Source organism: Mesoplodon densirostris, chromosome 15 (genome assembly GCF_025265405.1).
Source record: "Mesoplodon densirostris isolate mMesDen1 chromosome 15, mMesDen1 primary haplotype, whole genome shotgun sequence".
Lineage (NCBI taxonomy): Eukaryota > Metazoa > Chordata > Mammalia > Artiodactyla > Ziphiidae > Mesoplodon > Mesoplodon densirostris.
In genome coordinates this window covers 40,074,628-40,098,942 of record NC_082675.1, presented here as the reverse complement: position 1 = coordinate 40,098,942, position 24,315 = coordinate 40,074,628, and the positions used below count along the sequence as shown (strand labels likewise).

General features: G+C 36.4%; 1 protein-coding gene across 2 annotated transcripts in view; it reads right to left on the bottom strand.

Annotated features, from left to right (window-relative positions):
* Positions 1-2,087: 2,087 nt before the first annotated feature.
* The window catches only part of RBBP8 (RB binding protein 8, endonuclease), an 82,297-nt gene continuing 60,069 nt past the window's right edge, over positions 2,088-24,315 (bottom strand). For both annotated transcript variants that reach the window (XM_060118876.1, XM_060118877.1), the window contains 6 exons: positions 23,381-23,498; positions 13,815-13,955; positions 9,627-9,696; positions 6,462-6,558; positions 3,585-3,726; positions 2,088-2,277 (listed from right to left, as the gene is read on the bottom strand). In XM_060118876.1, coding sequence (XP_059974859.1) covers positions 2,180-2,277; positions 3,585-3,726; positions 6,462-6,558; positions 9,627-9,696; positions 13,815-13,955; positions 23,381-23,498 — 666 coding nt within the window. In that variant the 3' untranslated portion in view covers positions 2,088-2,179. The remainder of the gene's footprint in view (positions 2,278-3,584; positions 3,727-6,461; positions 6,559-9,626; positions 9,697-13,814; positions 13,956-23,380; positions 23,499-24,315) is intronic.

Here is a 24,315-nt window from a genome sequence, read left to right as displayed (position 1 = left end):
AACCTGAAACTATATGTAACTACATACAGTGATTGATACATATTTGTATGAAAATACTGTCTAACATATATAATGCTTTACAAATGAAGAAGCCCTTTCATATATCTCCTTAAATCACAAACTGCAGTTCTGTGTTTAAATGCATCTGTCTAACTCAAGTGTTTTTAAAAAGTGTCTATTACATTACTTACATTACATTTAAAGGTACAGCTGGTCAACAGCAGATGAAGAGACCTCAGTTTACCCAACCTCACAGGGTTACTGAGGAAAAATGAAAAATGCTGGCTAAAGGGTTGGATTTCTGTCAAGCCACTATCAGGTAGACAATCTCTTGTCTCTGCTTAGGTTACCTTTAAAAAAAAAAAAAAAAACATCACTGGAGATATACAGCTCTAACTGCACATCCTGTGGTGCCGTGTTCCAATCCAGGTGTCTCTCAGTGACTATTCTGGCCATTGAGACACAGGGAAAGTTACTGGGAGGGGCCTTCTGGAAAACTTTTTAAAGGACAAAAACAAATGACATGTGCCTTTTTCTTTTTCCTTCTACCTGGCTAGAACATGGACATGATTCCAGAGGTGGCATAACTATTTAATAGTCACAAGAATGAAGGCCACATACAAAATATGAAAGCAGAAAGCTAGAAGAAATCTGGGTTTACGAGGGCACAGACCAGCTTTGGACTGCCCATCTCCAGACATTCTAATGTGAGAAAAAGAAAACTAGTCATTTGTTGTTTAATCTTTTTTGGATCTTTTTTTTTTGCAGCTTAGTGTTAAGCTATACATAAATTCACAAGATTATTTGAAGATTAAAAGAGAAAAATCTATGTGAAGAGTGTAACATGGTTTCTGGCATATACTAAGTGACCAATGAATGGCTATTATTTGGGGGAGATTAGTTGACTGCCAGCAGAGAACAAAAAATCGAACATAGGATAAACAATTTGGGAAGGGAAGAAAAGTGCTGAATAGAAGCTATGATAGGTCCATTACAAAAAAAATTGAGAATCACATTCAGAGCCAAACAATGAATGTATAAAGAGGGTCTAACATAAAAGTAGATACTAAATATAAGTGATTTCTTTTCCAACCCCCTCTGTGAAAACATAAAACTGATGTCATTTATTCATGAAAACCTTGATCAATGAGGAAGATGAAACTAAACAGATTTTTTAAAACTCTGAGAAGTAAAGGTTATACCTATAAGGTTATTTAGATTTTAGTGAGGCATTCCATTCAGTGTGTCATGTACTCCTGCTTATGTAATACTGTCAAGATCTGGATTAAAGGAATACACAAGACACTGATAAACAAAATGCCACTAGAAAAGGTGACACAGATGTGGTCAGTCATCTTGATGACTCAGACACTGGGTTCCAGAGGAGTAGGAAGTTGCTAAATACAGAAATCTATTTTGTTCACAAATTGGAAGTTCATAACATTAGTCAATCCAGAGAAATACAACTAACTGAATTTGAACATGTGGGCAGAGAAGCACTCAAATTGTTTGAAAACTGCACTAGGAAGAACAAGTATGATGAAAAGAAAACACGTGAAGAGCCAGAATAGTATGATCAGAGGATGTTAATTTATAGTACGTGGCAAAGGAAAAGTTGATATTTGTAGTCACCTTGAAAGGAATTCACTACCGAGTAGTTCTTCATTTCAAGTCAGTGAAAGAAAGAAGCTGGAAAGTTAAAAGGATTATTAAGATTTAGCCTTTTAAAAGACAGGAATGCCAGACATTGGAATGACCTACATAAGAGCAAATTGATTAAGAGCATAAAAATCTATGTTAACATGAAGTCACTGCTGAATGTGAGTACCAAGGGAAGATGGAGTAAACAATCCGAAAGGCAACAAATCAGACTACAACTATCATATTTGCAAAATTGTAATTAGGTGTTACCAAATAAAGTAATAAACAACTTTTAACTTAGAGTGCAAAATAAAAGCACCTTATTATTTTAAAGGTGCAAAAGCAAGAAAATATGACATAAACTTATCCATTTTTAAATAGTCATCTGTGTGATGGGTAAATGCTATTTCAAAACATTTTCAATAGAAAAATGATTTATAAATCAGTTTTCAGAAGATCAAAAAAAATCAATGTTTAATACCAACTTTAACTATAAATAAAAAGAATATTGTCATCTCTCCTGTTTTTGCTTCAACATTTATGTCTTCTGCTCTTTGCCTTTTGGAGAAAATATTGCATTGTAAGGCTGCCGTCTTTTTGGACGAGGACAAGGATCAAGATCTTCTTTAATGTAACCTTAAAAATAAATCACAAATTTAGAAGACAATATCTGCAACATATTTCAGCATATATCCAGTAAACATGTCTCATTTAATGCCTTTTAAGTTCACATGATTTTTCTATTAGCTGGTTGTGTTGATTAATGATTTCACTACTTAGCATCAATTTTCTCATTTATACTAAAAGCAATGGCAAACATTTATCAAATGTGCTGTATACATCATCTAGGATAACTCTCACACTCCTCTGCAGCAGCTTCTACTGTGCCTATTTCACAGCTGAGCTAATGGAGACCCAGGGAAGTTTGATAACTCGCTCAAGTTCCCAAAGCTCGGAAGTAGGAAAGCTGGTGCCCTGCCCAAGATCTAACTCCAGAAACAGAGCACTTAAGCACTTTCCTATTCTGCCTCCCACTGGTTGCAAATGGGGACAAATGGTAAACATGAACTTTTTACTATTATGATAACTTCCAGGTGCTTATCAAAAAGACTTTTTTCAGTAGCTATTTGTTGAGATGACATGTCCCTATATTCTTCAGACTATTCGATTCTCCTAAGGTGTCTCCATTCACGTAGTTTTCAGGGGAGGATTCTGCTCTGCCATACCCCTAGGCCATATTAGGGGTACAAGCACAGGCTCTATCCAGAGTCTAATTCTATTTGATGACCAAGCAGAGACATCATGTCAAAGAGGACTTGTTAATGGTGAAAGTGGAAGTATGGTAATAGCTGTAAGAGACTTTGCATCTTTTAGAAAAACTTATCACTAAATATCTGGAGCTTTAAAGCTGCATACGTTCTCAAATTACATTAAATGTAAGTGCTGTATTTGAAGGGGCTAGTTGCATGTCAAACAAAAGTTTGACAAACAAACAAAAGTCCTTTTTACTCAAATATGTTTTATAAATAATTAGCATTCTGAATAGTGAGGTTTTAACATCTAAAATTCAGGGTAGTCTCTTTAAAAAAAAAAGATGCTTTTCAACAATATAAATTTGCTGGCAACTTTTGTAAAGTTATGAGAAGTCATTTTGATGACTGGATAAAACAGAAATTACTTTCTGAAATTTGAATGATAAAGGAGGATAATGCATACACAATCCCATTAAAGTGCTTCTAAACAATCTATGATTCCAATGAAGTTATCTGAAGAGTTGAAAGTTAAGTCTTTATCTTTACAAAATTGTATTTATGTCACAAAACTGGCACCCAACTTACAGCAGAAGGTAGAGAACCATGGAGAAAAAGTTTAGTGTTTAGACTCGGGGATACACAGTATTAAAAAAAAAAAAAGTTGCAAAATGTTACAATCTGTATTCTCACCTCTTTCCATACAAGTCTGAGTGGAAGGAAAACCAACTTCCCAGAAATTCTCTGGTGTGTTGGGTGGAATGTAGCGAAATCGGTGCCTTGAGCAGGAAGCCAACTTCTTTTCTCTTTCTTCTGCTGGAAAATCTGCATAATACTGATAATAAAACTGGTGAGTTTTCCACTTAGGAATAATAAATGGAGTGTTATGCTTACTGGTTATAAACTATAAGCTAAGGAGACTTATTCAGGATGCTAAGGAAACTGAATTCTCACTGATAATATTAGTAAGTAATACTATCTCTAAGTAAATTACTATATAAATTACTAATAATAATTAGTGCTGGTCTGTGAAATGTTTGCTCCATAAAGAAAAGGAGCCTGTATCACAATGTAAAAAAACATACTGCTTCCTGCATCAGTAAAGTCTTACAAGTAAAAAAACGTGCCAGCTGAACTTTACAGCGTCCTTAGTGGTACAGCTGATTTATATACTGGTGCAAACTCTTCATCTTTCTCAGACCAGTAACAAGAAGGCCAAGGCCTGCACTCTGAATAGCACATTTCTCAATTGTTATTTGAATATAACGTGTGTTTTGAAGTAATTTTCCTTTCACTACAATTTTTTAAAATAAAAATTTAGCTTTGAATGTTGTAGGCTTCACGACTTCCCCTTTTAAACTAGATCTTTCAATTAGGATCAAAGGCATATTACTTTTTGCAAGTGTGATCATAAAGAACCTGAACTTCATGCAAAGAAAGATAAAACTTTTATGTGAAAACTATACCGGTCTTCAAGCTCTATATCTAAAGAAAATAAAGCAGTAGTGTAGAGTTTAATAGAACACAGATGATAGGATCACATAATCCAGCTAATTCCATTTTACACTTGAGGAACTGAAAATCAAATTGATAATTCACCAAAGATATCACCTATTACAAGTGGCAGACTTAGGACTATAATTTTTTTGAAGTAAAGGTTTCTAATATATTTTTCTTTTACATAGATTAATTAAAGGTTTTAGAGTATCTCTGAAACTTTTTGGGGGGAGGGTATCTTTTTCTTCATTCTCATTGCCATGAATATAAGCCATTGTTACCTTAGCCTGGGAACTGGCCTTAGAGAATCATGGTTATCAGTCAGTGTTAGAGAAACATTGCCACGAGATTACACAGTAGGCTAGTGTAGCTGTTAACGCAGCAAGCAAGCAGAAGAGTGTTAGAAGATAGTCAGAGAGGAGGTGGGGTGCGAGTCTGCTGTCCTTGATAAGGGCTTTGATACCATTTCTTAGAGAGGAAGACAACTAAGGATTTTGGGCAGAAAAGTGACATGATTTAACTTTTATTCTAAAAAGATCATTTGGGAAAAAGACCATTCATTGCTGTGTTGAAAGTTCAATCAATAGGATTTGCTGATAGATCCATTACTGAGATATGAAAGAAAAAAGTAGGTAACTACAAGATCTCTGGTTTAAACTAGAGAAGAATGGACATATAAAAGGCTCAGAGGTAAGGTTTGAGAATTGGAGATAGAAACTGTTTGCTTTAGGACACGTGAAATTTGAGGTGACTATTAGCCACATGTATATTGCATATTCCACATGTGGAACAGGCAATAGGAAAAATTTAGGAACTGTAATTGTAAGCATATAGACAATATTTAAATACATGGGACTGGCACTTTCACTCCTGGTCATGAGGGAGTAACAGGGAACAGAATTACTCTCTACCTTAAAAAACTGAAAAAATGTAGTAAAATGCATGAAACAGTGTTTTCAGAGACTGGATAACAGCACAAAAAATGACTCCTGAGAGAAGGAAAGCAAATTAATAGTGTTTCCAGCAAAAGTTTTTTTCTCACTGGTAGTAATAGCTCCACTTAGAACTAAAAACTGGAGGTTTATTTAGTATAGACCATATTCCTTAATTAAGAAATCATGATACATTCGTGTTATGAAAACTCATGATACAGGAAGAGGTTTTGCTTGTATCACCAAACTGCTTTCCAAAACAGTGATCTCAATTTACACTCCCACTGTTAGTATATGACAGCATTTTTCTCACCAAATGCTTACCTGCACTGTAACCTATTCATACATAATTTTAATGTGCTTGGTTATCAAATTCTCTAGCCATAGTTTTTAAGAAGAAAATTTAAAAGGGGAAGTACATTGCTGGAAGCAGGGATCCAACAGCTAGAGGATAGCAAGGGAAGAAATAAAAACAGTAAGTTTCAAAAAGACACAGAACCTGCCTAGCACTATTTATTAAGAGAACGATTAGTACAATCTACTTCAAGATATACTATCTAGTCCAAGACACCCAATGTATAAAAGGAAAATACAATTGTGTTTTAAGGATGAAGGAGAGCCTATTCATCACATTTTGTTTAGAAAGGAAAATGTTTGGGGAAAAAGAGCTTATGGTTGTACCAGTTATTTAGAAAAAACAATTATGAGTACATCTCATTTCCTGAGAGTGCTAGTGTTTAAGTAAAAAATAAAATAGCCAAGTTTCCAACTAAAATGTCAAAATTTTGCCCAAATAGTATATGTGTTAGAGCCTCTGCTGTAACATAACACAAAGTCAAAAAATTAAAAGACATACAAATAAATATAGAAAAGAGAAATGGCACAAATGTCTTAAGCTGGAAATAAGAACTACTGCTTAGGCTCCAGATTCACTTAGAGAATCTAAGAGAAATTGAGGGCTTTTGTTTTCATCTATATCTCTCAGGTCCCAGCCAGTATGTATAGTCTATGTATTCATTCTGTTATTCCTGGCTCAAACTTGTTTCTAGATACAAATACGGTTTGTATATGTGATTTTTAAATCATGCATATAAAGCCATCTTTAAATAACCCAAATGACAGTAGTTACATTAGTACTTACAATTTCACATTCCTTACATGTGTGTCCAGGCAATTTTCTTCTTTCTTCTTTTTTCCGGACCACCTCAATATGAGGAAAATTTTGTAAGCTAGTCTCTCTGGGGGGGAAATGAATTAAATTTATCTGTTACTATAGAGAGCTTTGGTTTAGGTTTTAAATTAGCAAAGGTGAGCATCCAGAGGAGAAATAATCCCAAAACATTCATTCATTTTATTTGAAATGCTTCCTCAGAATGTGAAAAAAAACAAGCATGTCTTCATTCACTCTCCACTGAAATATTAAGTATTTTACATATTACATAGTATTTTACATATCAGGTATTTTTATAGGTATTTTTCTCTAACTGAAAAAGATAACTATTACTTCCTATTTTTGCCTCTGGCTGGATGAAAATAATTATTAGGTTGGGAGGTAAAATATAAAATAACCTAATCATAAAGGAATGCTGTATTATTAAACTCAGGAATAGCTATTCTATAACATAACTGAGAGAATACTGCCTGTTAACTCGGTTTCTAGTACTAAAACCCCATAAATCAGGGCTAACCTACCCCTCCCTAAAGAACAAATTCATTTGTTTGCATGTCATTTACTATTTTCTCCAACAATTTCTTTTGTTGCTTCCGTCTACCTTAAATTCTTCAAAATATTAGGCACAATTATCATTTGTGCTTGTCCTTAAAGACAAAGATTCTATTGTGAGCCACTGGAAACCTAGGAAGGGTCAAAGCCACTGAGGTGTGGATTGATGAGGTATATAGTTCTTTGGTAAGAAAAAGCAATCAGGAAGCATGGAACATTGCTTTATTAATATACTTGCATCCTACTTTAAAAAGCCCAATATAGAAAACTCCAAATTTACAAGTAAATGAAGACTTACGTAACACCATATACATTTGTTTATAATAGAAACATCACCAGTGAACTTAAACAGTCTGACTCACAAAAACTGACTTTTAAAATAACCTGTTGGTAACACATCTATTCCTTTGAGGTATTTTGATAGTTGGCAAGAACTGTTCTTCAAAAAAAAGCTTTAAATGCTCTATTTCAAAACATATCAGGTTATATAGGTCCTTTTTGTGTTTAAATCCAACAACTCTCTGGAGCAACCGGTAAATTAAAAAAGACCAAGAAACAACAGATAAAAAAAATATTGCCATGACTATACTTTCTTTCAAATAGTTTATGGAATCTTAGGTTTATATAGAATATAATTTAGCCATATCCTTTCCTCTGAATCTATTCTGTTTCTGTAGTGTACTATAACGCAGCAGGGAATCCATTAGTAGACTGGCAGTTGCAGTAGACATCAAGCATCACCTAAAAGGTTACTAAGCTTCTTGTCACTGACATAACACAACCCATCTTCCCAGGGTTTGCTAGTACTCTCAGTGGGGAAAGGGACCACACTAACTCTGAGACGTATACTATCCCTACATCTTTACCCACGTCCTGCATCTCCAGCTATCTAATGGTTTTAGAATAAATAAAACTACTCATGTATTTTTTTAAAAGTTAGTGAACCTATGGGACTTCCCTGGTGGTCCAATGGTTAAGAATCCACCTTCCAATGCGGGGGACACAGATTCGATCCTTGGTCGGGGAACTAAGATCCCACATACTGCGGGACAACTAAGCCCATGTGCCAAAACTAATGAGCCCACACGTCTCATCTAGGGAGTCCGCGTTCCGCAGACTACAGAGCCCAAGCACTCTGGAGCCCGTGCGCCACAACGAAAGAGAAGCCCATGCGCCACAAGAAGATCCGACACAGCCAAAAATAGAAAAAAAAAAAAAAAAAAAAAAAAAAACAAGTTAGTGAACCTGTATTAGAAACATCTGAAATGACAGTTCTTACTCTGCAATCTTACTTCTAGGAATCTATTCCAAAGATGCACAGGCAAAAATTTGAAGAGAATGCACAAGGCTATTCACTGTAGCATTATGCATGCTAGCATAATTGTAAACAACCCAAATGCTCATTGCTAGGGAATAAACTATGGTACAAACAACAAAATACCATGAAATTAAAAAAAGAAACGAGGAATATCACTATATACTACTATGAGTGATTTCCAGGACATGTAGTTAAATGAAAAAAGGAAAGTAGAGAAAAGCATATATAGCATTCTACCATTTGTATAGAGGAGAGAGTACAATTATCTATCTACATCTACATCAGTTTCAAGATATATAGATAGAAATTTGCTTTTACTTTTTAAAATGGATGGAAAACCATAAATTTTTAACAAATGGTTATGTGTGTAGGAATAGGAAGCTATCAAAATGAAGGGGACTTCAGTATAGAAGACAGACTTCTGAATATACCATTTTGCAGCCTCTGGTATCATATACATAATTCCCTTAATTTTAAAGAAAGAATTAAAGATAAAAGGAAACAATTTCTAAAAAATCAAAAGCAAAATAACACAAACATGGATACTGGGTTGGTGGCACAACTACAGTGAAAATAATTATCCTAAGTGACCTGAAAACACAGTGATTTGACTGTACCTTTCTGATGGGATATATCGTAAGGACAAAAAGACTCAAAAAAGTCTTAAACCATTTTCATAAATCATGTTATTCGTGATAGTTTGAATTATTCTGAGACTGTTCTGTGGAATCAAGTTAAATGAAGAATGATGTTAGTGGCACTGAGAAGTGGGATTTTCAGTAAGCGGGGAACTAGATACAGATGTAACAGGGGAGGTTACAGAGAAATCCTGTAGTCCTGAACTTGAAGCTATCAGTATGAGCACATGTAGTTTATCTTAAAAAACAAAAACTTTACTTCTAACTCTGTCCACCTAAAAGGGCCAGAAACAATGGCTAACTGGAGCAATGAGCAACCCCAGCAGTCAGACTACGGCCTAAATACTGTTAAACTAGGGCTCCTGGAGAAATGACAGATTCCAGCCTATGGCAGGAGCCTAGAACATCTTCTCATACCAGAGCAAGGAAGCTATGAAAGACAGCTAGAGTAGTGTCCATTCAAAGAGGCTTTTATACCTGAGTTCCATTTTTGTTATGGTCATAAAGTAAATGATTTAGATTCTATTTTAACCAAAGTAGCAATTTTAATAGGTCAGAGATCCTCTGACAAAGATAGCTCTGTGGTACTTCCAATCACATTGCTGGTATTAACCAAGGCCAACTTACCTTTCATTATCTTTAAAATATGGCTCCACAAATGCTTTCTGTTTGACTTTATCTTGTTTATCACCAGGAGCTGTAAACAAAACCACCATACCACAAACTGAATGTAGAACTTACTTAGAAATAATTAGCTTTTTGGGGGGAAAAAAAGGACATATACCAAAACTTCTATTTTTATTGGGTTTCATACTCTGGTCCCTAGGCAATTAGTTTAAATTTTCTATAACTAATTCCTTCCTTTCTTTTTCATCTGCATAATAAGGAAACTGCTGATTATCTCACCTAAGAATTACTAAAGAGATAAAAATCGTAACTATAAAAGTATTTTAGACTTTAAAAGAACTACTCAGATGCCCATTATCATCTGGCACCAAACAACAAATAACAAGATGGCTTTTAATCTGTTCACTTATTAGTCCCGTTGATTTTTATAATGTGTCTTTAAGGTAGCTGATAACTAGGAAATAAAAATATTTTAAAATTTTATCAGAATATTGGTGACAAAAGAAGAACTAGAGCCCATGGATGTGAATCCCAAGTTGTCTAGACTCAAATAGCTAACTGCTATCATCTGTTCAAATAATCAAAATTTACTGAGCATTGTGCTAAGTTCTGGACATAAAATGTAGAACAGGAGAGACCAGGTCTCCTGTCCTCACGGAGTTTACATTGCAGTGAGGGAAACAGACATTAAGCAAGCAGACAGCTAAGGCTACCTGAACATGTAAGGTAATAACTGATGAATACAGAGAAGTCAGCCGTGAGAAGAGGTACGAATGGGGAATGTTCTAGGTAAAGGTCCTCGATGGCAAAAAGTTTGGCACATTATAAGAAGAGGAGGATAGTGTGGTTGAGATTTAGCAAAAAAGGGAAGTGTTGGGGAAGATGAGGCTGGGGTGGGGGTGGGGTGGGGGGAGTGGGCAGGTACCAGATCATGATGGGACTTGGAGGCCAAGAGAAGGAGTTTGAATTTTGTTGCAAGTGCAGTGGGAAACCACTGAAGACTTCTAAATATTATCTACTTTATTGAGGCATAATTTACATACACGGATTTTAAGTGTATTATGATGAATTTTGACAGATGTATATTCCAGTGTAACTGCTACTACCCAAATCGAGACAGAGAACATTCCCATGAAAGTTTCCTATTTCATTGTTTCTCATGCACAAGAATGTTCTTATGTCTCTCCCCTCCCCTTAATTGAAATTAAACAATCACTGATTTAATTTCTATCACCATAGCTTAGTTATGTCTGTTTTAGAGCTTCATATCAATGAGACTATATAGTATGTATTCTTTTTCATCTTGTGCATTTGTCTAGCTCAACAGGTTTTGGAGACTGATCCATGTTGATGAGTCTAGTAGCTCTCTCCTTTTTGTTGTGAAGTAGTATTCTATCATGAGTATACCACAATTTATTCACCTGCTGATGGACATTTGGGTTGTTTCCAGTTTTGACCTATTACAAATAGCACTGCTATGAACATTCTTGAACACATCTTTCCGTGAACATATTTTTCTTGGGTATATACCTAGGAGTGGAATTGCTGGGTCACAACACAGGTATATGCTTAGCTCTTACAAAATACCGACAACTTCAATAAAGCTGTTAAAAAACCCCTGCTGAACTGTTTTCCAAAGTATAGTCAATTTTCTACTCCACCAACAATGCATGAGAGTTCCAGCTGCTCTTCACACTTGCTAATGCTAGATGTTAGCAATCTTTTTAACCATTTCTGGGAGTGTGAAGTGTTATTGCCATCCCTGACTGTCCAAGAATGTTGACTGTCTTTTCACATGCTTATTGGCTATTCAAATATCTTCTTTTCATTGAAGGATTTTTAAGCAAGAATACAATCCAACTTAAATTTAAACTAAATCACTTTTAATTCTCTGTAGACTGGGCTAGAGATAAGAGATACATAAAAAGACCAGTTAGGAGGCCTGGAATAGAATAGGTAGAGATCAGAGTGGCTGAGACCAGGTAGTGGCTACAGAGATGGAGAGAAGTGAAGTGTTATGAAATATATTTTGGAGATACTGCTGCCAGGGTATTAGACTGGGCATGAAGGTCAGGTGAAAGAAGTCAAATATGACTCCCACATTTCCATCTTTAGTAAATGGGAGGATAGTTACTGAGGCTTAATGAAACCCAGAAAGGCAGAGGAAGATCAAATTTGGGTAGAAAAATTAAGATTTCTAATTGGAATATATTAATTTTAAGGTGCTTATAGGACATCCAGTATGTAACTGGAATAAAGTCTGAGGTTCAGAAGAGAAAGGATGAGGCTGGGAGTAATGAATACATAGAAACGTCTTATTCACTTGTCTTACAGAACAGCACGTACTCTCGTGTTCTTCCTACTTCATAGCTGCACCTCCTTCTCAGTTTCCTTTGCTGGTTTCTTCTTTGTTTCTCTGACCTTTTAAAGTTGCCATACCCTAGAGGTTAGAACTTGAAATACTCCTCTTTTCTATTTATATTCAATTCTTGGGTGTTCTCACTCAGTGCCATGACTTTCAGCTCCATCTACTTGCTGTTCACCTCCTGCCCACTAAATCATTTTTTTAAATTCTGGATTTCCTGTCCAAACTTGATACATGTCAACTGCCTACAAACACCTCCACTTGAATATCTAGTAAGTACTAACATGTCCAGAACTGAGCTTTTGATATCCTGCCCAAAATCTACTCCTTCCTATGAGGGAAGACTGGGTAGAATTTTGTGATATGGGGGTCTAGAAAATGAAATAAATGGACAGAAAGTCCTAAATTCTATGCCTGAGTGACTGGGAAAAATTAAAAAGTCTCAAAGGTTACTTGGTAGGAAATAAATGGAACTTGGTTTAGATATCCTAAGTTCAAGCTGTTGAAGAGACACAAAAGTAGGATTACTAAGAAATACAGGGCTGGGATTCACTGGAGAAATCAAACTAGAGATGCAGATTTGGAGTTTTATTTTCAGAGGTAATTTAATAAAAGCATGAGAGAAAATGAGTGTGAGGAAGAAAACAGTGTCTTGGGGATACTCTTGGAAACAGAAGTTGCCAGAGATCAGAAGAGCAGTGCAGCATTGCCAAAAAATCTAAGTGAGAAGAAATTCTTGGATGTTCAGTGTGAAAAGCAACTTAAAAAAAAAAGAAATTAATAATTATACCTTATAAAAGAATATCTTTTTTAAGTGAAACCAATTTGCAAAGGGCTTGGGGAGAAAAATGAATTGAACAGTTGTGAATTTTTTTTTTTTTTTTGTGGTACACAGGCCTCTCACTGTTGTGGCCTCTCCCGTTGCGGAGCACAGGCTCTGGACGCGCAGGCTCAGCGGCCATGGCTCACGGGCCATGTGGGATCCTCCCGGACCGGGGCAGGAACCCATGTCCCCTGCATCGGCTGGCGGACTCCCAACCACTGTGCCACCTGGGAAGCCCAACAGTTGTGAATTTTTATCACCAAATTTGCTTGATCAAGTTTTTGCCATGGACTGAGCAGACAAAAGCATGCTGTTATGTATCTTTGGTTAAGGTCTCATCCTGTGGGATGTCACTTTAAAAAGCACAAGAAAAACATAATCAAGATAGATTTATACTCAATGCTTTGACTATTGTCATAGCAGAAGCTGTGCTCATTTAAGCCACTATAAAACCACCTTTGCACTAAATTAAAAAGTATGACCGTTTTACTCACAGTAAGAAAATGAGATATTTAGCAAGAATTTTAACTAATTTTCAATTCAGATTATCTACTTAAGAGTTTCACTTAGACTGTTCTTCTTTTGATTGCTATCCTACATTATAAATTACTGTTTCTAATAAAACAGATCTGAAGAAGGCAGATATAGTATTTTATCTGGGAAGGTAAAGTATTCAAGCAGGTAACAGGTCTGAATTTTCTGCAAAACTTCCTCTTTTCACTCATTTACAATAATTCACTTAATTATGGTATCACTTAACAAAGAATTTTCTCAAAACTTTTATAAGCTGAGTGAAAGGTTCGTAGGATCCTCTGAACTATTTTTGGTAACTCTTCTATTAATCTAAAATTGTCTTTAAAAAAACTGGAAAAAAAGTTATTCAAGAAGCATGAAACTTGGTTAAGATACCTCATTAAGCCTCTGTTTAATAAGCATGATGACTTAATTTACTAAACTCAGTGTACTGGAAAAATCATAATTAGAAAGGAAAGTGCCTTACAGTTTGTTTTTTTTGTAGCAGTTGACAACTCCTCTTCATCTGCTACTTGGGGGAAGCTATCCACCAAACAGGATTCATATTCTTCATGTGTAGTCCGATCAAACATATCTTCCAAGGTATCATTCATTTTTCTTTCTCCATCTGTGTGAAAGAGCATTGGCTTAGGCAACAAGCAAGCTTTTTGCTTTCTATGTAGACCAATGTGAAACTTGTAGGAACTGCCACAAAATAATTCAGATGTGAATGAGGAAACAGTAAACCCCAAGCCTGGGTAGTTACTGCACATTTATAAAGGTTTTATGTTATGCCTTCAAATGTCCTTTACTCATGTCAAGAGAATGCTAGTTTTTGTTACTGTTATTATAAATGTTTAAAAAGTCTTTTTCTCTCTATCCGCTCATGTATCAATATAATTCATACTAAACCAAAAGGAACTACCGAAAGGAATGGTGAGGAACAGAAAACACAGCATAATAAATGGTGAAAAATATGAAGTTTAAATAAACTATGTATAAATAACTGACATCAAAATCTCTAGAGTTTTGTTTACCTGCTTATTTTTCTAATGTGGTCGCAAAAAAGTATTTTCTTGCATTATCATTAACACTTGGAAGTTCAGTGTTAGAGAAATAATGAATTCAATTCCATATTTGATCTGCAAAGCGCTAACTTCATCTTCAGAGTACTAACTACATTTCCATTATTTAACTATATTTTTAAAAACACCAGTTTACTAAAAATAGAAATAAGATTCAGTTGGCTAACAAATATGACAAAACTGAAGCCTACCAAGGTTTCTCTATATAAAGTAACTACCACCTCCCCCCATGCAGACTCTCTGGCACCTCACCCCGTTTTATCTTTCCCTAGCACTTGCCATCATCTAGCATACCATACTTGTTTGTTTTTTCCCTATTACAATGTAAGCTCCACGAGGTAGGTACTTTTGTTCTGTTCACTATTATCTCCAATTCCTGATACAGAACTGTGTCTTGATAATTACTGAGTGATTAAACATTTGTTCATTTTTCATTTTGAGGGTCAAATCTGTAAGTAAAAATAACTTCTATGTGCCAGGCAGTATTCTAGGCATTCCCAAAGCATTCCATGTATGCTGTTAGTAAATCACAATAAGTTAATGATTTATTTTTTTGCGGGTCAGACTTCTGATTGTAAAGTGCTTGAGGACAGAGACCATATCCTTATTGATCTTTCTATCATAGCATCTACTAAGTCTAACACAGAGTAGAGATATAAAAATCAGTTCTTGACTTGAAATAGTAGTAATTGGAAGTTTAATGGTATGCTTCATCTTTAACCAATTCTAAGTATGAAAAAGATCTACTTTATGGGTAAAATGGGCAGACTGTTTTTTTCCAAGTATGGGCTCAACAATATCTCCTATTCCATTTGCTCTTCTTATAATGTGATCTTGGAACTCCTCCTACTGAGCAACTTCTGAGTCCAGATCATAAAAATACCATGCACTTCTACCTTGCTCTGTGGGGATGCTCACTCTGGGAACCTAGTGTCCAAGTAATGAGGAAGCTCAAATTAACCCATGTGGAAAGACTATATGGAGAAGCCCTGAGACTGAATAAGGAGAGAGAGAGATGCGAAGTATCTCCCATCTGTCTAGCCCTCTGCTGTTCCGGCTCCAGCCACCGTCTGTCTATCACTGCATGAGACCTGGAGATAGAACCACCCAGCCCAGACCTTCCTGAATTCCTGAGGCACAGAAACTATGAAAGATAAGAAAATGGTTGTTGTTCTAATCCTCTAAATTACTGGAGTGACTTATTTTTCAGCAATAGTACTCACAACACCTTAGTCAAAATTATCTAGGTAATTTTAGTTTAAGTCCTAGTTAAACTCATTAGTTTAAGTTCTGGTTTCACCTCCATATGATACTTGCTTCAAATATATTTGGGAAACTATCATCTTCTTAGCTAACTACATAAATTTGAAGCGAAAGTTGTCATACTTCGTTTTTCCCTTTTCTACAAAACTGAGGAAAACATTATCAGGAACTGGTCCCAGGAAAAAACTAATCTTAAAAGCAAAGTCATCTTCTTAAGAAGAAAGTTATTTAAGCATCATTTACTATAAAAAGACAATAAATCACTGTTAAGGTTTACTTTTCTTTTTTTCCAACATCTTTATTGGAGTATAATTGCTCTACAATGGTGTGTTAGCTTCTGCTGTATAACAAAGTGAATCAGCCATACGTATATACATAGCCCCATATCCCCTCCCTCCCACCCTCCCTGTCTCACCCCTCTAGGTGGTCGCAAAGCACCAAGCTGATCTCCCTGTGCCATGCAGCTGCTTCCCACTACCTATCTATTTTACATTTGGTAGTGTATATATGTCCATGCCACTCTCTCACTTTGTCCCAGCTTACCCTTCCCCCTCCCCGTGTCCTCAAGTCCATTCTCTACGTCTGCATCTTTATTCCTGTCCTGACCCTAGGTTCTTCAGAACATTCTTTTCCTTTTCTTAAAGATTCCATATATATGTTAGCGTACGGTATTTGTTTTTCTCCTTCTGACTTACTTCACTCTGTATGACAGACTGTAGGTCCATCCACCTCACTACAAATAACTCAATTTCGTTTCTTTTTATGGCACTGTATATATGTGCCACATCTTCTTTATCCATTCATCTGTTGATGGACACTTAGGTTGGTCCCATGTCCTGGCTATTGTAAATAGAGCTTCAATGAACATTGTGGTACATGACTCTTTTTGAATTATGGTTTTCTCAGGGTATATGCCCAGTAGTGGGATTGTTGGGTTGTATGGTAGTTCTATTTTTAGTTTTTTAAGGAACCTCCATACTGTTCTCCATAGTGGCTGTATCAATTTACATTCCCACCAACAGTGTAAGAGGGTCCCTTTTCTCCACACCCTCTCCAGCATTTATTGTTTGTAGATTTTTTGATGATGGCCATTCTGACTGGTGGGGGGTGATACCTCATTGCAGTTTTGATTTGCATTTCTCTAATGATTAGTGATGTTGAGCATCCTTTCATGTGTTTGTTGGCAATCTGTATATATTCTTGGGAGAAATGTCTATTTAGGTCTTCTGCCCAATTTTTGATTGGATTGTTTGTTTTTTTGATATTGAGCTGCTTGTATATTTTGGAGATTAATCTTTTGTTAGTGCTTCGTTTGCAAATATTTTCTCCCATTCTGAGGGTTGTCTTTTCGTCTTGTTTATGATTTCCTTTGCTGTGCAAAAGCTTTTAAGTTTCATTAGGTCCCATTTGTTTATTTTTGTTTTTATTTCCCTTTCTCTAGGAGGTGGGTCAAAAAGGATCTTGCTGTGATTTATGTCATACAGTGTTCTGCCTATGATTTCCTCTAAGAGTTTTATAGTATCTGGCCTTACATTTAGGTCTTTAATCCATTTTGAGTTTATTTTTGTGTATGGTGTTAGGGAGTGTTCTAATTTCATTCTTTTACATGTAGCTGTACAGTTTTCCCAACACCACTTATTGAAGAGGCTGTCTTTTCTCCATTGTATACTCTTTTTTTTTTTTTTTTTTTGGGTATGCGGGCCTCTCACTGTTGTGGCCTCTCCCGTTGCGGAGCACAGGCTCCGGACGCACAGGCTCAGTGGCCATGGCTCACACGCCCAGCCACTTCGCGGCATGTGGGATCTTCCTGGACTGGGGCACGAACCCGTGTCCCCTGCATCAGCAGGCAGACTCTCAACCACTGCGCCACCAGGGAAGCCCCATTGTATACTCTTGCCTCCTATATCAAAGATAAGGTGATCATATGTGCATGGGTTTATCTCTGGGCTTGCTATCCCGTTCCACTGATCTATATTTCTGTTTTTGTGCCAGTACCATATTGTCTTGATTACTGTAGCTTTGTAGTATAGTCTGAAGTCAGGGAGCCTGATTCCTCCAACTCCGTTTTTCTTTCTCAAGATTGATTTGGCTATTTGGGGTCTTTTGTTGTTTCCATACAAATTGTGAAATTTTTTGTTCTAGTTCTGTGAACAATGTCATTGGTAGTTTGACAGGGATTGCACTGAATCTGTAAATTGCTTTGGTTAGTACAGTCATTTTTACAATGTTGATTCTTCCAATACAAGAACATGGTATATCTTTCCATCTATCTGTATCGTCTTTAATCTTTTATCAGTGTCTTATAGTTTTCTGCATACAGGTCTTTTGTCTTCTCTTCTTTTTGTTGCAGTGGTAAATGGGAGTGCTTCCTTAATTATTCTTTCAGATTTTTCATTGTTAGTGTGTAGGAATGCAAGAGATTTCTGTGCATTAATTCTGTATCCTGCTACTTTACCAAATTCATTGATTAGCTCTAGTAGTTTTCAGGTAGCATCTTTAGGATTCTCTACGTATAGCATCATGTCATCTGCAGTGACAGTTTTACTTCTTTTCTGATTTGGATTCCTTTTATTTCTTTTTCTTCTCTGCTATGGCTAAAACTTCCAAAACTATGTTGAATAATGGTGGTGAGAGTGGACAACCTTGTTTTGTTCCTGATCTTAGTGGAAATGGTTTCAGTTTTTCACCATTGAGAATGATGTTGGCTGTGGGTTTGTCATATATGGCCTTTATTATGTTGAGGTAAGTTCCCTCTATGCCTACTTTCTGGAGGGTTTTTTTATCATAAATGGGTGTTGAATTTTGTTGAAAGCTTTTTCTGCATCTATTGAGATGATCATGTGCTTTTTCTCCTTCAGTTTGTTAATATGGTTTATCATATTGATTGATTTCCGTATACTGAAGAATCCTTGCGTTCCTGGGATAAACCCCACTTGATCATGGTGTATGATCCTTTTAATGTGCTGTTGGATTCTGTTTGCTAGTATTCTGTTGAGGATTTTTGCATCTATGTTCATCAGTGATATCGGCCTGTATTCTTTTTTTTGTGACATCTTTGTCTGGTTTTGGTATCAGGGTGATGGTGGCCTCACAGAATGAGTTTGGGAGTGTTCCTCCCTCTGCTCTATTTTGGAAGAGTTTGAGAAGGATAGGTGTTATATCTTCTCTAAATATTTGATGGAATTTGCCTGTGAAGCCATCTGGTCCTGGGCTTTTGTTTGTTGGAAGATTTTTAATCACAGTTTCAATTTCAGTGCTTGTGATTGGTCTGTTTATATTTTCTATTTCTTCCTGGTTCCGTCTCGGAAGGTTGTGCTTTTCTAAGAATTTGTCCATTTCTTCCAGGTTGTCTACTTGATTGGCATATAGGTGCTTGCAGTAATCTCCCATGATTCTTTGTATTTCTGCAGTGACAGTTGTTACTTCTCCTTTTTTATTTCTAAATCTATTGCTTAGAGTCTTCTCCCTTTTTTTCTTGATGAGTCTGGCTAAAGGTTTATCAATTTTGTTTATCTTCTCAGAGAACCATCTTTAATTTTATTGATCTTTGCTGTCATTTCCTTCATTTCCTTTTCATTTATTTCTAATCAGATCTTTATGATTTCTTTCCTTCTGCTAACTTTGGGGGTTTTTTTGTTCTTCTTTCTCTAATTGCTTTAGGTGTAAGGTTAGGTTGTTTATTTGAGATTTTTCTTGTTTCTTGAGGTAGGATTTTATTGGTATAAACTTCCCTCTTAGAACTGCTTTTGCTGCGTCCCATAGGTTTTGGGTCATCATGTTTTCATTGTTATTTGTTTCTAGGTATCTTTTGATTTTCTCATTGATTTCTTCACTGATCTCTTGATTATTTAGTAGTGTACTGTTTAGCCTCCATATGTTTGTATTTTTTACAGTTTTTTTTCCCTGTAATTGATATCTAGTCTTATAGTGTTGTGGTCAGAAAAGATACTTGATATGATTTCAATTTTCTTAAATTTACCAAGGCTTGATTTGTGACCGAAGATATGATGTATCCTGGAGAATGTTCTGTGAGCACTTGAGAAAAAGTATGCTGCTGGTTTTGGATGGAATATCCTAGAAATATCAATTAAGTCCATCTTGTTTAATGTGTCATTTAAAGCTTGTGTTTCCTTATTTATTTTCCATTGGATGATCTGTCCATTGGTGAAAGTGGGGTGTTAAACGTCCTCTACTATTATTGTGTTACTGTTGATTTCCCCTTTTATGGCTGTTAGCATTTGCCTTATGTATTGAGGTCCTCCCATGTTGGGTGCATAAATATTTACAATTGTTATATCTTCTTCTTGGATTGATCCCTTGATCGTTATGTAGTGTCCTTCTTTGTCTCTTGTAACAGTCTTTAAAGTCTATTTTGTCTGATATAAGAATTGCTACTCCAGCTTTCTTTTGATTTCCATTTGCATGGAATATCTTTTTCCATGCCCTCACTTTGAGTCTGTATGTGTCCCTAGGTCTGAAGTGGGTCTCTTGTAGGCAGCATATATATGAGTCTTGTTTTTGTATCCATTCAGCCAGTGTATATCTTTTGGTTGGAGCATTTAATCCATCTACATTTAAGGTAGTTATCAATGTGTATGTTCCTATTACCATTTTCTTAATTGTTTTGGGTTTGTTATTGTAGGTCTTTTCCTTCTCTTGTGTTTCCTGCCTAGAGAAGTTCCTTTAGCATTTGTTGTAAAGCTGGTTTGGTGGTGCTGAATTTTCTTAGCTTTTGTTTGTCTGTAAAGGTTTTAATTTCTCTGTCAAATCTGAATGATATCCTTGCTGGGTAGAGTAATCTTGGTTGTAGTTTTTTTTTCCTTTCATCTTTTTAAGTATGTCCTGCAGCACCCTTCTGGATTGCAGAGTTTCTGCTGAAAAATCAGCTGTTAACCTTATGGGGATTCCCTTGTATGTTATTTGTTGCTTTTCCCTTGCTGCTTTTAATATGTTTTCTTTGTATTTAATTTTTGATAGTTTGATTAATATGTGTCTTGCTGTGTTCTCCTTGGATTTATCCTGTATGGGACTCTCTGTGCTTCCTGGACTTGACTATTTCCTTTCCCATATTAGGTAAGTTTTCAAGTATAATCTCTTCAAGTATTTTCTCAGTCCCTTTCTTTTTCTCTTCTTCTTCTGGGACCCCTATAATTCGAATGTTGGTGCATTTAATGTTGTCCCAGAGGTCTCTGAGGCTGTCCTCAATTCTTTTCATTCTTTTTTCTTTATTCTGCTCTGTGGTAGGTATTTCTACTATTTTATCTTTCAGGTCACTTTTCCGTTCTTCTGCCTCAGTTATTCTGCTATTGATTCCTTCTAGAGAATTTTTAAATTCATTCACTGTGTTGTTCATCATTGTTTGTTTGCTCTTGAATTCTTCTAGGTCCTTGTTACACGTTTCTTGTAATTTTCTCCATTCTATTTCCAAGATTTTGGATCATCTTTATTATCATTACTCTGAATTCTTTTTTCAGGTCGACTGCCTATTTCTTCATTTGTTTGGTTGGGGGGGTTTTTACCTTGCTCCTTCATCTGCTGTGTGTTTCTCTTTTTCGCTTAACTTACTGTGTTTGGGGTGTGTTCGCAGGCTGCAGGTTCGTAGTTCCTGTTGTTTTTGGTGTCTGCCCCCAGTGGGTAAGGTTGGTTCAATGGGTTGTGTAGGCTTCCTGGTAGAGGGGACTGGTGTCCGTGTTCTGGTGGATGAGGCTGGATCTTGTCTTTCTGGTGGGTAGGATCGCGTCTAGTGGTGTTTTTGGGGGTCTGTGAACTTAGTATGATTTCAGACAGCCTCTCTGCTAATGGGTGGGGTTGTGTTCCTGTCTTGCTAGTTGTTTGGCATGGGTTGTCCAGCACTGGAGCTTGCTGGCCGTTGAGTGGAGGTGGGTCTTAGCATTGAGACGAAGACCTCTGGGAGGGCTCTTGCTGACTGATATTACGTGGGGCCGGGAGGTCTCTGGTTGACCAATGTCCTAAACTCGGCTCTTCCACCTCAGAGGCTCAGGCCTGACAGCTTCCTAGAGCACCAAGACCCTGTCAGCCACGTGGCAGGAGAAGGTGGGCCATGAGTTGGGTGTCAGCCACTGCCCTGTTGTAGCTCTGTCTCAGCTGTCTCCAGAGGTCACCCGGATACACTGGGTTATTCCACCATTCCTCAGAACTTGCACATGCCTGTCTGGGATTTGTAGATGTCCTCCTGATACTCTTGATTGAAATACCTTTGCATTCATGGTGGTGAGAGATATGCTAATAGTGTTGGTTCTCTTCAGTTCAGAGACTGGGACAGTCTGAGCCTTCATGTGGCCAAGTCAGGAGCAGCTGGCCAACAGTCCCAAAGTGATAACATGTCAGATTCCAAAAAGGCTTCCTGCAGCGCCAGAGCAGTAGTCCCAAGCAGCTGCTCAGCTGCAGCACTCTGACCGGGGAACTCGGTGGGACCCTCAAACAAGGATTTCTGCCAGCCATAGAGCCTGACTTGCCCACCCAGGCAAGGAGCTGAGGAGAGCATCTTCTGGCCCCGTCTCACCAGAGGAGCGGACACCTGGTTAAGGTTTACTTTTAATAGGTACTGTCCTCTCAACATAGGCAGCCAGGTACTTGATTGTGTGGATATTATTACTCAAGAACAAAGAATTAAGGCAAAGGCTATTAAACTTTTCTCTCACTTACTGCATTTGGGGCAGCAAGAGATAAGGTGTTTCTTAAGAAGCAAGGATAAGACTGGCTGTTTTACTACTGGGCCCTAAGCAGGTAGACTAGAGAATATTCAGCAGAAGATGCACACACAGTCTGAATGTCCTCAATTTCTAAGAGACGATCATTGGAAAAGGCCTCTGCTTTTAGCCCTGCATCCTCACGTGGCAGGTCCTAACTCTTTAACACATAAGGGTGATGAATGACAACTATTCCCAGTCTAGCTGATCTCATGTCATATGCCTCTGTAGTTAGGAATGTTGCTAAGGTGGTGCCAAATGAAATCCTTCCATTGTTCCCATCTCTTTCAGAAAATCAAGGCTTTAGATGAAGAATTAACAGTTTCTCACTACAAAGGGTTATAGACTCCTAGTTTTGCCAAATCTCCTTTTCTATAGAAGTAGAATATGGCAGTCACTCACTCATCATATACACTATCATTCTTAGTTTACTGCTAATTTGCAAATCTATACTAATACTTGTCAGTGGAATCCTCCCTTTTTTTCCTTATCAAATTGCTTTGGAAAATAGTATTTCTAAAACAGGACTCTCAAGATTCCCTTTACAACTTTTATAAAAAAATTATCTAAACCAGGGATCAGGAAACTTTTTCTTAAAGGGTCAGACAGTAAATATTTTAGGCCTGTGGGGCCATAAGGTCTCTGCAGAAACTACTCAGCTCTGCTGCTGTGTTCAACAAGCAGCCATAGGCAATAAATAAACGAGTGAGGCTGGGTTCCAGTAAAACTTTACTTACAAAACTGGCAGCTGGCTGTAGTTTGCTGACCCCTGGAAACAACTTGAATTCTTTTGGAAATAAAATTATTTTTACTAAAGATTTTTTTCCTGAAATACTGACACTAAGCTTTACTAAAGAGAAATCTAGTATTAGGAGAACAGGGGAGAAAAAAAACTAGTTTATGGTGAAGAGGTCACTTATACTCATCAGTGCAATGGTATGTCTATAAACTTCCCTCCACATTTGTATTAAAATTTTAAAAAAATGAAATCTTACTTGGACTTTTTTCTCTCTTCTGCTCTTGATTCTTCATTTTTAAAAGCATAGTTTCACTAACCAATGTACAGTCCATGTCCACTGTCTCTCCTCCTGCTAATCTTGACTGACTGCCATCCTGAATAAATATTTAAAAATTCAAAATTTTAACAATCCTTCCTTTACGGCTTAATGTTTACTTTTTTGGGGGTGGGGTAAAATATACATAACGTAAGTGTTACCATTTTAATCATTTTTTAAGTGTACACTTACATTTCAGTAGCATTAAGTAATATTTACCTTTACCCTTTAGGAATATAGATACATTTAGGTTTAAATGCCTATAAACCATTTTTAGCTTTGATATACAAGCATTGTCTCTCAAGCCTAGGAAAAGGACTGCTGCCAAGCATGAGAGAACTATGAGTTACCATGATCCCTGGAGCTTCCTTTCTTCCCTAATCTGCTTCACAGAAATGAACATCAGTGTACACTAAGAACAAAAGTTCACAAGTCAAATTTGATTTCTTAATGGGTATTTATTACTCTAGCAACTGTTAAATACTTTATTAATATGTTACCAAGTGAAAGAGAACTTCTCAAACTATGAAGAACCTAAATACAAACCAAAAAATTTATTTCTGCTATGAATTTTAATGAAAAAATACAGAGTATTTTAAAAAATTAGCCAACTAGGAAAAATGAAATTTTTTTCTTGAAGGTATATTATTTTAAGTTAATCAATGCATATGACAGATTATTTTGATAAAAAATAAAACTATTTAAAATATGTAATTAGCATTTTACATTATTTTAAAACTATATTTTCCAGCAAAGTTCTCTAAAGTCAGAAAGTATTATTATTATTATTATTATTACACTTTCAAAAATACCATAATGTTGGCATAGTAAGTGTTATTATTTCATAGTTTTCTGAATAAATACATGAAGGCTCT